Source organism: Aulostomus chinensis, chromosome 21 (assembly GCF_037954235.1).
Source record: "Aulostomus chinensis isolate RoL2024-O1b breed Wild chromosome 21, RoL_Achi_v1.0, whole genome shotgun sequence".
Classification (NCBI taxonomy): domain Eukaryota; kingdom Metazoa; phylum Chordata; class Actinopteri; order Syngnathiformes; family Aulostomidae; genus Aulostomus; species Aulostomus chinensis.
In genome coordinates, this window is record NC_141340.1 from 7,546,317 (window position 1) to 7,563,513 (window position 17,197).

General features: G+C 40.9%; 2 protein-coding genes across 11 annotated transcripts in view; one reads left to right on the top strand and one right to left on the bottom strand.

Moving 5' to 3' along the window:
* lmbr1 (limb development membrane protein 1) overlaps nucleotides 1-8,233 on the top strand; it is a 36,211-nt gene extending 27,978 nt beyond the window's left edge. The window contains exons 13-17 of the mRNA XM_086192236.1: nucleotides 706-779; nucleotides 997-1,087; nucleotides 1,700-1,766; nucleotides 5,185-5,346; nucleotides 5,854-8,233. Coding sequence (XP_086048362.1) covers nucleotides 706-779; nucleotides 997-1,087; nucleotides 1,700-1,766; nucleotides 5,185-5,346; nucleotides 5,854-5,939 — 480 coding nt within the window. The 3' untranslated portion in view covers nucleotides 5,940-8,233. The remainder of the gene's footprint in view (nucleotides 1-705; nucleotides 780-996; nucleotides 1,088-1,699; nucleotides 1,767-5,184; nucleotides 5,347-5,853) is intronic.
* rnf32 (ring finger protein 32) overlaps nucleotides 1-17,197 on the bottom strand; it is a 70,788-nt gene that overhangs the window by 22,467 nt on the left and 31,124 nt on the right. For 9 of the 10 annotated variants that reach the window (XR_015111070.1, XR_015111076.1, XR_015111075.1 and 6 more), the window contains 6 exons: nucleotides 16,736-16,970; nucleotides 16,513-16,655; nucleotides 15,316-15,473; nucleotides 14,428-14,536; nucleotides 10,007-10,174; nucleotides 9,153-9,278 (listed from right to left, as the gene is read on the bottom strand). Coding sequence is in view for 3 of the 10 variants with exons in the window: in XM_086192239.1 (XP_086048365.1) it covers nucleotides 9,153-9,278; nucleotides 10,007-10,174; nucleotides 14,428-14,536; nucleotides 15,316-15,473; nucleotides 16,513-16,655; nucleotides 16,736-16,970 (939 nt within the window). In the remaining 7 variants the exon portion in view is untranslated. Of the gene's footprint in view, nucleotides 1-7,489; nucleotides 9,279-10,006; nucleotides 10,175-14,427; nucleotides 14,537-15,315; nucleotides 15,474-16,512; nucleotides 16,656-16,735; nucleotides 16,971-17,197 lie in introns of those variants that run through there. The other variant, XM_086192238.1, reaches the window with a different exon arrangement.

The following is a 17,197-nucleotide window of genomic DNA, read 5'->3' on the forward strand; positions in this document are numbered from 1 at the left end:
TTCAAACACATACACTGTATGAGACGAACCATGCTAACTCATTTCCTGGTTTCTTGTGACACTATATGGGTTCGTAAATTAGGAAATATTTTCAAGTATAACTTGTGCACGTTCAAAGTTAGCAGTCCTACATGTATAGCAATCCATCCAATCCAATCCTCCAAAAGATCAAACCTGCTGCCAATTCAGACAAAAGCAAATATTTATCATTTGACAACACAGATGCTTGGTATGTACAGAGTATGTAGATGTATGAGATCTTTTTCCTGCTCCCCTTTCAAAAGGGCCCAAGGGGTTTTGGGGTTGGAGGGGATGTGGGGGTATGTCGAGTGTGTTTGCTGAAGTATTTGTTTTGTTGTTTTTATGTTTTTGGCATGCGTTCAGCTTGTACACTCTCCTTACCGTGAGCAATGTGCCGTTTTTGTTTGAACACCTGTTCACATATTGTATGATCGACAGTGATTTGAAAAGAGCCTCTTTCATCTTGTTCCTTTCATTACTTAGCCAGTTTGATTCTGTCTTTCTCAAGTGGGGAAATTCTCCATGCACAGCAACTTACTGTGCAGGATTTCTGTAATTGCGTGTGTGTGCAACTGCCTGCAGTGCTGTCTTATCCCAATTCCTTTTTTTAATTTCTGATGTGTTAATATAAGATTGGTTTATGATGACATTGAATAACCCAGTTCTCTGTGTCTCATCATCCAGGACCGGGGCATTGGGAACACCTCGCTGTCCACATTTGGCGTGGCCCAGGCGGCGCTGGAGATCATCCTCATGTTGTATCCTTTCCTTTGTTTGTGGTTGGAGTAGCATGCTCCATGACAAGCGTTGTTTACCCAGGCCATAGTTCAGCAAGACACCTTCCGGAAGACATGTTGCGCCGTTTCATCACCTTTTATCAAAGTTGAAAAGGTGCAGATTTGGGGACACTTTAAAAGACAACTCAATGAAGCTTCTCTGCAAGTGGTTTTGGCCCTTGACTGATTTGCTGAACAGCTATTTGATGGTGTCCTCTGTCCTCGGCTTCTATAGCCTGCGCGTCTTTGAGGGACTCACTCCCAGGAAGGATGATACAACCATGACAACGGTAAAGATGGGTGAAGTGGGGGCAAGGGTGCTGAGAATGTTCCTAAGGTGCTGATGTGTTTGGGACCCCCTGGGTTTCATTTATTTCCTGATGTTTCCCCTCCTCTTTGGTGTGCTCCTCCCTTGTCTGAACTCCTACTGCTCACTAATGTTTTCTTCAGGGCTCTTCAATGGCTTTAGTTGATCTGTCCAATATTTGTTTGTGGGTTGCTCAAACACTGGCAAAGTGCAAGCTCTTTTCTTGTACATCAGAAGGCATTTGAGGGGGGGGGGGGGGGGGGGGTGCGCATGTGTGCTCTGTTTGGCCCATAGCTTCACCAATTCACTTGGTAATGAGTTTGGGTGGTGAAGCTTGTTAGCTAGTCATGACGCTTCAGACAATTCAGAGAAGCTGCTAATGAGCAACTTCAGAGGCACCAACTGTACAATATGTGGAACCAATTTAGCATCAAGTGGTGTGTGTGTGTGTGTGTACTGTGTGCACGTGCACATCACCATTGAAATCTATTGTGCAAATAATGCTTTTTCTTTCTCTCTAGCACTTCATATTTTTCTCACTTGAATAACCTGAAAATCAAATGTTGACAACTAATCTTTTTGTTATATTTTATAGATCATTGGCTGCTGTGTGTCGATCTTGGTCCTGAGTTCAGCCTTGCCAGTCATGTCAAGAACTCTCGGTGAGTACAAGGGTTTTCACATCCATCCTGTTTATGAGTGTTAAGTGTTAAAGATCTGGAATGTCTCACTAATCGAACAAAACCTACTAAAAAGGCATAAAATCACTCAAAATTCTCATTTCAGCCACCAAAAACTTAATCTGAGTGTAGGCAAGAATACGATACATAACATAACGTATATAGTGCGATATGATACTAGAAATATTGCATTACTCTGCATAGTGTACTGAAAGTTTCATAATAAAGGCTGAAGAAACAACCTGCTCTTTAACACTGTGGGTGGTCTACTAATATATATCACATTATATTTATAAGTAAACAGACAAAATGAATCAAAATTCCTTTCTGATTATTAAAATGTCATTTTTTGAAAAATGAAGTGCATTTAAATTCTGATGTCGCTCACTGAACTGTAACAGACTAAAAGGAAGCTGCAATATCATTCATGGGACAGGATGCAATTCTATCATGATATGCTGTGATACAATATTGACTAGAGGTTTGAATGTTGATCAAATATTGGGGAAGAAATACGCCAAGTAACGATTTTGTAGGACAGCCCTCCCACAAACAGATGATAAACTAGAAAGGAGCGATGGGGCCAAGGATAAAAATGACAGGAGTTGCACCATCACAATGGCACTAATAAACATGCAGAGCGCAGAGCACAGCTGTTCAAATAGTACTACTGTGTGTGTGTGTGTGTGTGTGTGTCAGTGAGTGAGAGAGAGACGGGGAGAAAGAGACCAACAGAGTGAGATAGAGCGAGCATACAGTGACTCATTGGAAGCTTTACTAAATATCAACAGGTTCTGCTTTGTGACGCTGAATAGATGAAAAGGAATAAATGCTTGAGACAGAGTTGAAGGGAAAAGACCTCCAAAAAAAAAAAGAGTTGAGTGTGACGAAGTGAGATGTTAAGAGACAACAAAGGGTTTTGTGTGTTGATGTGAGGTGTAGTTATGCGTGTCTGTGCAGGAAACATGTTATATGCCTGAGAATAGGCAACTGTACCATGACGTAAAATATATGATACATTCTGTCGGCATGATGCCGTGACAGTTCCCACACAGGTAGTGGTTGTTAGGGGTTGCTGATGGAAACACTGTTTACTGCTGACTGGTTGAACTTATCAAATGCTGTTTGACAGACTAAGAGCCCCATCATCCACCCGAGACAAAGAGGTGCAGTGCAAGAGTCAGTAATAGTTTCCAAATCAAACAGGGGTCACCGTCTCACCCAGTGCCCACCTTGTTTACATACTTGTGCCCATGGGTGTTTTGGCTTTTCAATAAAGGTGTGGACGGGCACACTCCTGGCACATTTAATCATGAGGCAGTCAGAGCAAAGCCTTCGTGCCACGGAACAACAAAAACCAGAGCCACAGTCAAAGGCACAGCATTGTCCAGACATTAAGATTCAACAACATAGGTGGATGCACAATGCACACACGAAAACGCTGCAGCATAAAAAACTACACTAAAAATGTGAGTGATAGGATTTCAATGTGAAAAATTATTTAGAGAGGCGCAGATAAAACATTGATCTGACAAATCATACAAAAATTTCAACATCCTATTTTTATGCTTTCAATCTAGTCAAAACTAGATTGAAAGCATAAAAATAGGATGTTGAAATTTTTGTTTTCGCTTTTCTGCAATGACATAGGCTATTTAAAACATTCTTGAAATTAATATTGTAACTACATTGTATAAGTAAAACACAACTCAAAAATTGTATTGGAATGCCCACTTTATCTTAACTTTGTAGACTTTTGCTAAAGGAAACAGGTGCAACAGATCACTATTACAGTGTACCTACATTATATTTTTAGTGCAATATTTTACTTTTTTTTAAATTGATGTTCAGTCCAAATAAAATCATGTGATTCTGACTGAGGTTATCAGCAAGGAGTTGTCGTGGTGACAAGTGACCAGAAGTAAGCAGGATATGTTGGAAGAAATACTGTAATTGAAGTTAACTGAAATGAACAAAGCCTAAATTTTAAGGCTCGCTTCAGACCTGGTTTTAGGTGCACAACTCTTGCTACTGTGTGAACACACTCAGGATACACTGAGATCTGATAACTCCCGAAAAAATTTGGAGGTGCTCTGGGCTGAAATGAAGAATGGCCTTCTGGGTACACATCATACTCTTTCATTCAGCAGAGTAATATCATTATTACACAACCCGTGTAGCTATATTATGAGTGTCAAACATCTTGGGTGATTTGGTTTGCTTGGAACATGCCAAGAAATACAACCCAGCCCTTACTGTTTTGATTCCCTCTCATGCTTTTAATTTCAAAGGAACGAGGCACTGGGGCATTGCTACATCTTGTTGGTCCAGCACAAGGTTGAAGGTTTCTGTTGAATAGCACCGCTAGCCCATCAGGAACACTGATGCAGCAAAATGGATAAGCAAGCAAACAATGAAGTGTTTATAACTTTCCAAACAGCATGCAGCCAGCTGTGACAGATGGCTTGAAATTAGTTTAGCAGCATCAGTCTGGAACTAAAAAAGAGACCGCCAGAACACCATTTCTTCATTTCTGTCTGTAGGTCCTGGGAGGGACATGAAGTCCACCTGCGCAACACATTTGTTGTTTATACTTGGTCACCCACCATTCCCCATTCCAATGGGAACGCTCCTTACAGATGTAGTCAAGTGATTAAAATAAGCATAATATGGGCTGTGAAAGACTTATTAGATATGGTCTCTGTTTCTATCAAATAAACTAACATTCTGAAAAATTGCTGTGTCAGGCAATTTGTAAAGGTTAAAAAGTCAATCTCTGCCATCCAGTTCATGGTGCATAAGGAAGTATTAAACCGTGCTAGCAACTTGTACTTGATTTCCATTTTGAGGAAATTGTCAAGAAAGATTGTAATTATATAAGATGGATACATTAGGGGTCATTCTGTTTTTGAAAAAAGAACCATGGTGGCAATCTCACATTCTTATTGGGACTTATTAACAGAGGGAGGACTTTCCAGAATATCTTGTGGTAGCAAAGAAAGGTTTATGAGACTTAAACATTTTTTTGAGCAAGATAATCTTCTCAAATGAAAGTCACTTTCATATTTTTGAATTTTGAAGCATAAATGCAATTGCTTGAAATGAAAAGCTAACACTCGGCCATGAATGGCACGATGGATAAAGCGACCTTTACAGTGTGATGATGTTAAATGCCTGCCAAAACTCCTGTGGTGTAGTTTAGCCTCTTGTTTGCAACCACCATTTTTAAGACACATATAGAGCTCTGGAATTCACAAGTGTGGTATTTACTGACACATTTTGTACTGTAGAAGATAACACTTATATATATATTGAGCTAGCATTAACCTCAGACCTTCTTACACTGTACTAACCCAGCTGATTGTCCACACTTAATAATTTGTTTGTTTGTCCTTCACAGGTATCACCAGGTTTGATCTACTCGGAGATTTTGGGAGATTTAATTGGCTGGGAAACTTCTACATTGTCCTTTCATACAACCTGCTGTTCGCTGTCGTGACAACACTCTGTCTTGTGAGAAAATTCACCTCGGCAGTGCGGGAAGAGCTCTTGAAGGCCTTAGGTAAATCTATTTATCTTAAATTAAATATGTCCAGATAGCTGCAGCTTTACTTGACCAATTTGTCTATAATTCGATCTCTCTTGCTGGGTCCCACAAACTGGACAATTTTTTAAATACACCATCTTTTTACATGGGTACATAAAGAAAAGTATGACATTGATGACCCAATTCCATCCACGTTTTTTTATCCTCAAAGCTTCAAACTCCTATGTGGCCGAGGATGGGGATGAGGTCTATTTCTCTCAGAACGACCTGGAGTGACAAAATGGGATGAAAAAAAATTCTGAGCGATCTAATGTGCTGCAGGATGGATATATGACAGACGAGGGGGCTAGTCTCAAAGACTCGTGGTGACAGGCCCTGGATGCTGCATACACAGGGTGGTATAGGGTTAGAAAATGGTAGACGGGCACACAGCGAGGGGGGGGGAGCACATCAATAACTGTGTCTAAGTGAAAGTCTGAGGCTTTTTAATGAAATGTCTGTCCCTTATCTTGCCCTGCCCAGGTCTGGATAAATTGCAACTGTCAAACAGCCCGACGGACCCTGAATCTGGGAAGCTCTCGGCCAACGGGCATCAGAAAACTCTGTGAGAGGAATGATAGATCAACATACACACACCTTAGCACAGCCAAAGGGAGATTTTCGACAAGACTGTCTGACTGCTGAAAGGTGAAAAAGGATTGGAAGGAACTTAATAAACCCAGGCGGTGTCTGACAGACGCTGCAAATGGAGGCTGAGAGCAATTTAGCTTCGTGACATTCCATCCTCCGCCTCAGATGGAAGCTGGGACAGAGCCAGGAATGAGACCGAGGAGTGAAATAGACTGGCATCACTGCAGTGACCTTGATGTTGACCTCAACCATGACTGTGACTTTAAACCACCCATCTCTTGCAACAGGGACACTCTCTCTCTCTCTTTCTCACTCCACCCCCCCGTAGTGGTACCTGTTCTTCCTCTACAACCCCACAGCTGCGTTTCCATGGTTTTACTCCTCTGTCCTTAGCGCCATTAATAATTCCCAACGATTTGCAATTTTGAACGTCAGTATGTCTGCAGTAATTGCTGACACGCTTCCAGTTTATGGTCTATAATTGTAGGTCCAGATAGGTAATATGGGCATGATAAAGGTGTCAATCTATCACTTTTTGATTTATTTAAGCTCAGAATGTACACTAATCACAGCCAGTACATATAAAACTGCATATCATCAATACGATTAATACATTGGCATTCTTACTATGCTGCAGATTTTGGCACACTCTGCTATCATTTGTCTTTTTATTTGGCTTTACTCAAATGCGCTTTAATTTTATTGATGTCATTATTTTGTATGAAGTAGGGTATTAATTTTTTTTAGGTGCTCTAGATTAGACTCTACATTTGGGATACCACAGTGAATGGGAGTTATTATCCATGTCAGTCAGTCCTAATAATGGTTTTGTGAATCTGGCACTGATCTTCCACTAGAAAGATCCATTTTAAATTCACAGGGCACCACCATATATTGTAAATATTGTATTTACATGTACATTTGTATTTGTTTCATACCTCTCTTTTGCATTATTTAGATGTATATAATTGGGCTTTCGCTCAGCCCACTTTGGGTCTGATTCACAAAGCAATCTGTCTTCTGTTGTACATATTCTTTTTATAGCACCTCAGTCAAATGCAAATCTTTAAATCCAGAATGCACAAGCAAACAGTGTTCAACTGTGCAGCCGGTAGAAAGGTTTGCAGACTCAGGCATCGTTCATACGTTGTTGTATTGCTGCATCTTCTCGATGTTGTGTGTGTCTGGATCACCTTAAATGCCTTATACAACAAGCGTCTACCGGGGCTTAATGTTAAGGTTGTTTCTTGTTCTGTCTTGTTTATGTTTGTCTCTGAACAGTTCCACTCTGATCCCCCGTACACCACCGAGTTCGTAGTCTGAAGCCAGCTGGATGTATCATGTCAGTTTTACCATGAATGTCACAGAAGACTCGTTTATCATCCATCAAACTTGAGCGACCTAATGATTTTCTATTAGACTGTACGTGATGTGTTTTCATGGTGTGACAAGAAAGGAACATTTTATTTAAATATGCATTTGAAACTTTTGTTTCTCAGCACAGGGAATGTTTTACATCAGCGTTTTCTTCCATTGGTTGTTGCATATTACAAAGACTGGATTTAATCTGCACCTCTCAGTCATTTTCTAAAATAGGACTTGAAACTACTGGACCAAAGGTATGGTTTATGGATGGATTTTTCATCACAATGTAATGATATCGAAAGATGTTATTTCAAGAGTCCAGGTTTACCCAAAGTCTTTACATGTGAACACGACAGATTGCAGAAGCTTTGTAACATTTCATCTCAGCAGCTCTCTCACTGACGCTACAATAAAGCTGTGCCCTTGGTGCAAAGTAAAATAGTATTTGGAAGAAGTTTGAAAAAATGTTATGGCTTGAACGGGATGAACTACAGTAACTAAAAGGCTCCAGGTGATGGTCACAGTCCACATGGCTGCAGTAACACTGGACCCTGTGATACCTGGCAGGGAAGTACACAGGTCATCACATTCTGAGTACAATATCATAATCATACATGTCACTGTAGCTTCTGAGACAACAACTTGACAGGGTTGTTTTCTGTTGGAGTGAGTGTTTCAGGTTGCCTTTACAGTCCATCTCAGTGTAGTATGTGTGTGAGAGGGGTCAAAGGTTGTGAGTGGATCTGTACTTTAAGAGAAGCAGCTCTCTGTGCAACTGTCAGTCTCTGCATGTCATTTTTGGTAAATGTTTTGTGAATGTATTTTTTTACAATTTCTGAGTTTGCTATATGTATGTTTAATTATTTTTGATTTTTAAAATGTTGTGTGTTTGCAAATAAAAGTTTTTAAAAAACCTTTCTGAACTTGTTTTCATGTGTTTTGACTTTGACAGTATTTCTTTTTCTTGAACAACACTTTTTTCTTACGCATTAAGATCCATTTAAGTTAAATGAAAATTCCATCACATTAAAACAAATTTGTTTTTAGTTTTCTCCTCCTTTCACACACTGAAAGCAGTTTGGTAACATGAAAGCAAACCAGTCTAACAAAATGTTTCAACACTTTAGTTTCAGTATGTTGGCATTTTTTACTTAAAGCAGTTTTACAACATAAACAAACCACACCCTGGAGCTTTACTCCTCAGGTATTTGGAATTGAATGACAGGCATCTTTTGATACGGTAAAATGGTCTCAACAGTCGATGTCACAGAAGAATCGAAATTCCGCACCCATCTCTCCCAGTAATCTCGCTGTGGCTCTAGTCTTAATATAGAACAGATGTTAGCAGTATTTGGTCCACTACCTGTAGAGAATGCAAACGCGCCCTCATTTGTGATATTAGCTAACTAGCTCAGCCATCTGCTAACATGACATTTGTCCTGTTCTCTGTATCTTGACCTTTCATCTATTGAGACAAACATTGTCTGCAACAGAAACGTCAGCAATATTATCCACAAGTAGTTTGAAAAGTTCATTAAACACGGATTTGACTATTTGAAGTCAATTCTGTACTGATGTACAGTCGTGGCATGCGGGCTCGGCAATGGCTAAACACTGTAGGTACAAACTGGAATTCGATTCTACACTAACCAGAGCTATCAATCCAAATCAACACTTTCTTTTGTATGAAGCCTTCTAGTGTGTGTGGGCTGATCCTCGTGGCATTTCTACATGGTTCAGATGAGTTTTTTGTGATAGACTGATCTGCACAGGGGGCAGGTGGGTCTGGTGTCTGCAGCGAAGGCCTCAAAGGCATCTAGACAGACCTGATGGAAGAGGTGAGAGCAGGATAGAAGCACGGTGCATCTATGCTGTTGCTGGCTGGATGGACTGGACTCTGTTGTGAGGGGTGTCAAGCAGATGGGGCAGTCCCACACATCTCTCTTGGTCACCTGTATGAAAATAAGCAAAGCAGTTGAACACTGCACACTGAAAGATGCCCAGACAGCAGAATAATCAAGGAATTTTACATGATTTTTCACTGTACTTTTAAAGACAATGTCCCAAAACTTCATAATAATAAGTAAATTTGCTGTAGGTTTGAGTATACACAATGCAGCAACATGTTAATCCACAATCTTTCTTAAAAAAAAAAAGCATCCTGTATTTAGGAGCCAACATGCCCTGCCGTTATGTCTTATTAAGAGCTACTTTCTACAGTTTACACCCGAGAAAAAGGTGCAGTATTATTGAAAGTGCATTCACTGTCAAGGCTGAGCTGCTCCTGCCTTGTGCACAGCCTTTTCACACCAGATAAAGAAAATCTTGCCTCCCCCCTTTATAGAAAATGGTACTGGCTGCCATCAACAATAGAGCCACACGGACAGAAAGTCTTAATGTCTTTTCAGTTGCCCCCCTCCAGCAAGCCAGCCAATGAAAAGCCTGCTGTGGATTTTCAGACTGCCATGTGTCTGGTGTAAAAACAGAGGATTATTGATTATTTGGTTAAGTGAATGATCACCTCTGGAGAGATGTGTACTTCCAACAAAGCAGCTGTGATGCTGTCGTGCTCACGCAAGCATTAACATGTCAGGGAAAAGGCAAAGCTGGTTTAAGAATTAGATTAGGATTTGATATTTTTAGTGTTTATTGATACAAGTGGCTCCTATTTGTTCCTGACCTGGCTCCGTATTCGCTCCCAGTCGTCCTCCTGAGGTTCAGGGATGTGCTTTCTCTCCAGCTGCTGGAACACTCGCCTGCTTGATGACAGGGAGCGGTCGATATCACTCAGAAAAGCCTCCGTGTCGGTATGACAGTATTGGACAAAGCTGTCATTCAACTCCTGCAACTAATTAGAAAACCATTTTAGTGGCACAAAAGAGGAACGTTTCATTCAATTACACAATAGCGTTGTGTTTTTCATGAAGGCTAATTGTGCGCGTGTATTGTAATGGCTGAGGCACGCTGACAGGGTGTAGTTGTTAAACAGCCAGATCAATACAGTCATAGAGCATTAATGGAAACCAGTAAAAAGAATAAGACAATGCCAGGAGACATCAAAAACAAACATCTGACATTTTCATACATACATGCATGTCTCATATACACAGTGATTGGATTGATAATTAGAAAACTCAAGAATTATTCCATATGATGTTTTACAGAGTCACTAATTTATTCACATTTTTGTAATGTGACACAACATTTTTGACACAGAAAGGATGACGACATCTCCATGACAACTGAGCAAACTCTGAGTACCATTTATTGTGGCAGGAAAATCATAAATGGGTTTGTCTCATTAAACATTAACAGAAAGTGCAACTGCTGCAGCTAACAAGCACTTTAATGACGGATAATCTGTCCGATAGTTTCTCTGTAGCGAAAATGACGAGTTTCCTAAAATCCAAAATAGGGTCAAATGATATGGTTTTAAATGCTTTTCAGTTCATTTGATTAAAAGATCACTTTTCAACATGATCACCCTGCAAGGAGCTCTAAGCATTATTTCTTATGGAGTTAACTGAAAATGTTAATAAATACATTAAAAGGGGGGCACTCAGCGAGCACTTGCCTCTGCCAAGGTGAGCCAAACACAGTGTAAAATGGACTGTGTGGCTGCTCAACAGAGCGAGAGGGAGGTGAAGCATGATAATATTTGGACTTTGCATGAAGGAGCAGACAAGTGTTTCCACTCTGGTGCAAATATCACTTACTGCATCCACTAGGTGAGATTTGAAAACTCACCCGTACCTTACATTATGTTGCTGTACATCATGTGAACACAACACAGTGTCATTTTAATGTAAAACAAATGATGTTTGATACAACAGCCTTAGTTCCTGTAACGACTAGGTGGTGCTATGACTTTGACTAAAATTTGATGCGTAGATGTCGTCAGGGTGGGACTCTAATCAAATATGTGAAGTTTAGAAAAGATCTGATAATGCTGAATCAGGTACAATGTTTCCTGATCCATGGCAAAACATCCAAATTGGCTGCCTCACCACTGGTGAAGCCATTTGACGAAAACTTAGTCTTCTCAGTCACCCATAACCAAATTCTTAGTGTTTTTGAAAAAAATTAAGATGGCTCTGGTTGACCCTCTAGGTGAACATCAAACTGTAAAAACATGTCATTTCCTGTTGCCACCAGATGGCGAAATGAATAATGTGCCCCAAGATTTATTGGATTCTTCCTGGAGACATACTACAAATATTGGTGCCATAGTTTTTGTGTGATCCTGCTAACAGAAGGACAGACAAATGGCACTGAAAACAGTACTGTAGTCTACCAAATCAGTGCTGTTGGCAGGACATTGCTCAAGACCAGCGAATGTTAACAACAGCCAACAGAGAGAAGCAGCTTCAGAGGAAACAAAATATCCCATTTGAAATGTATTAATTATATCAAAAAATGATTCAGTAAATATGTTCATTCTGATCATTGAAAAAATGAAAAATATCAGTATATCAATTGGTCGATTGCTAGCCCCTAAAGCAGACTTGGTGTGCTGGTGTAAACAATGCGAACCTGAAGATATTCATTTTACAAGAGTAGACTAAAACCTCGCACATGAGAAGCTACGAGAAAGAAATAGTTGGTCTTATTGCTCAATGATGAAACCCTTACAGAAACAAGTACCTCTAGCAGCTGTTGTACAACATCTTGGGATTGTAATATAATCACCACAGCATATTTAGCATAAGCCTTTAGCACCTGTTTGAAGACATGCACCTCTGACGCTCACATTCAAACATAAACCCCATCCCTTAGCCTGTCACGGTGTCATCAGAATTGCTTTACAGTTAGCCTTTTATCACTTATTAAACAACTGTTAACCACTCGAATGGAGGCTTTTATGAGGTTGCCTGACTTTTCGACTGGCCAGGCAAACACTCTGCCTGTGTAGTGAACTTTGCCTTGCTTCACAGTAGATTTGGATGAGAGAAGGGGCAGTAGAGGTAGAGTGCAGAGGTGTTATCTCATGGCAATCCATCTAGATGTCGATAGTGTCCCCCCTTAATGTGTTGACTCAGGGTCGGACCTCCAAAGTGAGTAAAAATTGAAAGCTTGCCCTCTGTTGATAAGATTTCTGACACTGGGTTGTTGTTTTTGACTTTATTTTTGCAGGGAACACTTGGCTTGGTGGTAGAAAGATGCTTTACTGCCTTCTGCTATCACGAGGAAAACGGAAAGAATAGGTTTCTCTGCCTCGCGCAGGTCCCAGCCCAGCACTAACACGCCTGTTTGCATTACAGTCAGCTAAGCAAATAAGTCTTTCCCTTGAAAATCAAGTCGATCAGACCTGTCAGCGCTGTGTTGCAGAGCTTGCAGCTCTTGAAGATCATCCCCAGTGTGACAAAAGATGTGAGACAATCTCATGACCACCCACGACCACTGAATCACTGCATGTCTATGACTCCTTCATGAGCATGTGGACACTGACATGGCCTAATGTGTTAGAACAGAGTTAATTGGCTCAGTAAATGCTGTGTCTTTGTTTACGTGACATGTTAAGGCATGGTTTATAGGTGAGGTGATGGGGGCTGACGGGGGGATGGGTAAGACCCCCCCTTGACCGCTGCAGCCCATTCTAAGTGGTGTCATTTTTGCTTAATCAGTCTCCGGGGCACTGTACATGATTGAATGCTACAATAAATAAAGCCTCATCCTCTAAAGATATACGTGTGTGACTGATGTGTCACCACACATTTCTCCTTTATACGTGAGATAACTGGAACCTCAAACCTTTCAAATTGACAAAATGATGTTTAAGAAATACTGACCGGTGCTATTTATGGTCATTAACAACCCCAGTTGGGGGGGTTCACTAGGTGGCAATGTTCACTTTTCCTGAGAGCCACCGCAAAGGCAACACGAGCCTAACTGTAGGGCCACCCCACTGGCTGCTGATCCAACTCGAGCAATTATCGGTTCGATACCAGCCCAAATCATTGTATCAGCTACTGGAAATGTATCTAAATGCTCTATTAGCCACAATTTTCATGTAAATGCTCCTGTCAACACTGAGCAACATGCTGCGACGTGTCATAAAGAGAGAGGAGTCAGGGGCAGCATGTTGTCAAAGAAATGCATGCAACCTGGCACAGTTACGCAACATTTCTTTATGGAAGTATGGAATATAGTGGAATATTAGTCTCATGTTGTGTTGTTGTAGATGTGCAGGTGATACAAAGTGTAACTACACTTGTATTATTAACTGCTTTGTTATCTTCACCATGACAGACGCCAGGTCCATCCATGGTGGGTAACGTGAGCATTGTGATAATGGTGGTTGCAGTCAGTAATCACTGTCAGATCTCTATTTTTTTCCACTGCAGGTCTATTTTCTTTGCTGGTCAAACTACAACAAAGTCCTCCATACAGTTTCTAAACAAAAGAATATCTAAAGGAATTAATCTGTTTGTGCTGCAGGGCGACCAGAACTATCCACATACATCTATAGGTCTCTGGCAAGAACATACATAGTGAGTGCAGTTCCATATTGGTTGTGGTATATGTATTGTAAATGTGGTATCGAGCCAGTCTAACTGCTCCCTCCATCAAGTCCATTTGCTGCATGATTTATAGCTTCCAAACAGGGGACAGAGAACAAACTGCATGTCTCACTGCATCAAGTATCTAAACACTACAGTCAGCCTCACCTCTTCACCCTCTCTGCTCAATTGTAGAACCATTGCAGGACTACACACACGTTAATCGATGAAGGAATACCATACCACAACGTGCACTGGAGACATTGTGCTTTTGTGTTGAGCATGGAATGTCCAGACTGTTTGACTAAAACACAAAACTCTTAGTATTAGTGGACAAACACGGTATGATTCACAAAGCATCAAAGGAGCTTGAGAGGGTGACAGCAGGTGAAGATATTTGTGTGTGTGGAGGCAAGCAGCGGGGTCAGAGAGTCCCTATAGTCTCAACCTTGTCAAAGTCTTTATTTGACCAACTAAACCATGTTGAAGAGTGATGAGGTGAAGCTGACTGATAGAGGACAGGAACACAGTATTTTCTATTCATTTTGACCAGTGAGTTCACAGTGGATTCTCTGATGTAACCACTGTAGACCAAACTCACCTTTGCTTCAAAGAATTTGCGTCGTTGCTGTTGGTCTTTAGGGCAGACAGTTTTCCTCTTATGTCTGTACAACTTCCGGGCAACATAACCTCGCCAGCAGGCTTGAATTCTGCACATAAAGGTGCCTCAGTAAAAAATTCAGATTTCATTCAAAAGCTTTATATCCAACAACTACAAATGGATCACGTGTTATATGTGAATAAGTTTAATTCCAAGAGAGTGTGTCACATGAAACACTGACATCTGAAACAAAGCTTTCTATTCAAAGGAACATGCCAACTTTTTGAGAAAGGCATGTATTTTCAATCCTCCTCAGAGCCAGAAAAGTAGACAGATATCCTTCCCTCCCCTGTGTATCGGAAAGCCACAGACACTAGCTGAATCTTAGTTAGCTTAGCACAATGAATGGAGGTCAATTTTAAGTGTTAGCATACCTCAGTCAAAAGCCATCAAATAACAAATAACGGTCCGTCTCTGTGCTTGATTTTAAGAAACATTTTGTTATTTCAAATTGTCACTCACAGTGAACGTTCTACACAACTCTAGTTATATTAATACAGACAATGAATGTCGTGGAGCATATCTGATGACTTTTGACTGAGGTATGCTACTCTTCCCATCCACTAGCATTCACTGTGCTAAGCTAACTAGCAGTCAGTTGGTCTCTATGGGTGTCAGCGGCCTAATGCACTCATAGACGAGAGGAGGGTCTCTATCTTCTTGAGAATACATTTATTTCCAGAAAAGACGGCCTTAAGGGATGACTTTTCCTTCATCACTAGTTTAAAATTGTTTTGTTGCAAATTTTTAGTTCACACTACTGTGAATGACTTTTCCATTACTTCATTGATACACGTTTAAACTTTTTTTCTGTATTAGTTCCTTTACCTGGTTGCACAAACGTTTCTGTAAAGGCGAGCCGCATCATGGATCACCCTTGTTTCATACTGTTCCCTTCGGCAGATTGGGCAGCACTTCCTCCCGGAAAACCTCTCAAAGGCCTGTAGACATGCTCTGTGAAACACGTGTGAGCAAGACAGCAGCACCTAAAAAAGCAGAGTGTGTCATCAAGAGGAACTTCTTTCATGATATACTGAAATAGCAATAAAACAAAGATAAATTTGAGCTTCTGAACATGCTTTCAAGATTTTCCTTGTGTGTGTATGTGAGCTTTAAGCGTATTTAAGTGTTATTTGCCAAGAGGATAGAGGGAATCAGCATGACCCCCAGTGGGCCGGCTGGAACCTGGACTAAAGGCCCCCTTTACCTGTGAGGGGAACTCTTTTATCGTCTGAAAAGACACAGCCGCAGCTATGGGACTTGGCACACAAACCAGTTTACTCAGATCTCTAGAAAGCAAGGGGGGGGGGGGGGGGTTATTGATTTGCCATTGTTTTTGGCCTGGTCAACACACTCCATCACCAGTGAAAGGGCCCCCTGCAGTGTACAAAATCCAGAAGCTTCACAAGCCATTAGACTGGAGAGAAATTTCACCTCTCACTACAAGCTGTAGGAAATCGTGACACCTTCAAGTAAAACAAAAATATTATGAATTCTTAAATATACCAGACAATCACATTTTTAAGGTTTTTAGACACTCTTTTGATTTTTAAGCATTAATTTAACCCAGGATTTTAAGGACTTAAAAGAAAATTTAAAAAATTAACAGAGGTCCCTTTTGTCATTTTCTGTTGTTCATAGGCTCTAATTAACCCCCCCCCCCCCCCCCCCCCTTAGTCAAACTAATATTTACAAGTGCATCTATGGCAACTGTGCTTTGTGAGGCCGCCTATTCTAGTCCTGCATTCTTGAGGAGATTGGCATCTTAAAAGGGGATCGGAAAGGTGTAAAAGACTGAATGACCCTCACAGTAACACACTGATTGCTACATCATCACGTCACAGTTGAGTTCCAAGGCAGTATGGGTAAATTTGTACAGTTGTCTACACAGATTAAAACATACAGGAACTGCCGGGCAGGGGCGGGGGAGTTACACTGGGAAGTTTCAGGCACATTGAAAACAAAGAGAGGGGGTGAAAAGAAAAGACTCTCTCACAGAACAGTAGCTCGTGTGTTGGGGAATACCTGAAGCTGAAGGCAAAAAGCCTCCCGGCAGATGGCACACGGCTGTTCCGACTCCCCCTCCTGAGCAGACCTCGCTTTCACCTGAGTCCATTCCTGCTCCGTCAGCCTCCTCACTGGAGAGGCCACCAAACCCATCTTCTGCGCTAGAGGAAATCATGAAAGTGAGATACAGACGAATGTGTAACACAAAGAAAACATTTCCAAACCCCCCAAAGTAGCCTACCTAATGTTAAAGGAGGTGGGGCAGGACCAAGCACGTATTCTCTCTCTTCTCGTCCTTCTTGTCTCTGCTCTTCTTTCTTTCCACCTGTTGTTTGTGGGTTTCTAGAGTTTTTGGTTTTGCATCTCAGCAATGGGTCAGACAGGAAGGATTTGTGATTCAGGAGGGTCCGTGCGATATGATCTTGAAAGGCAACTGAGGTCATCACCAACTTGTTGTTACCTTTAGAAGTCAGGTCCTGTAAAACAAAACAAAAGAAAGAATTGAATTCCAACAATTAGAAGAAGGCAGTGGTGGATGAAGAAGACACCATTGCATTTTTCAAGTATCTGCACTTTGAGTATCCATTTCTCTGGACAGTAAGGATTTTTAACTCCATATTTCTGAGACAAATATTGTACTTTGACTTTACTAATCCTGACTGCTTTAATCTGAATGATAAACTGTGTTCCTCAAAGTAGAAAA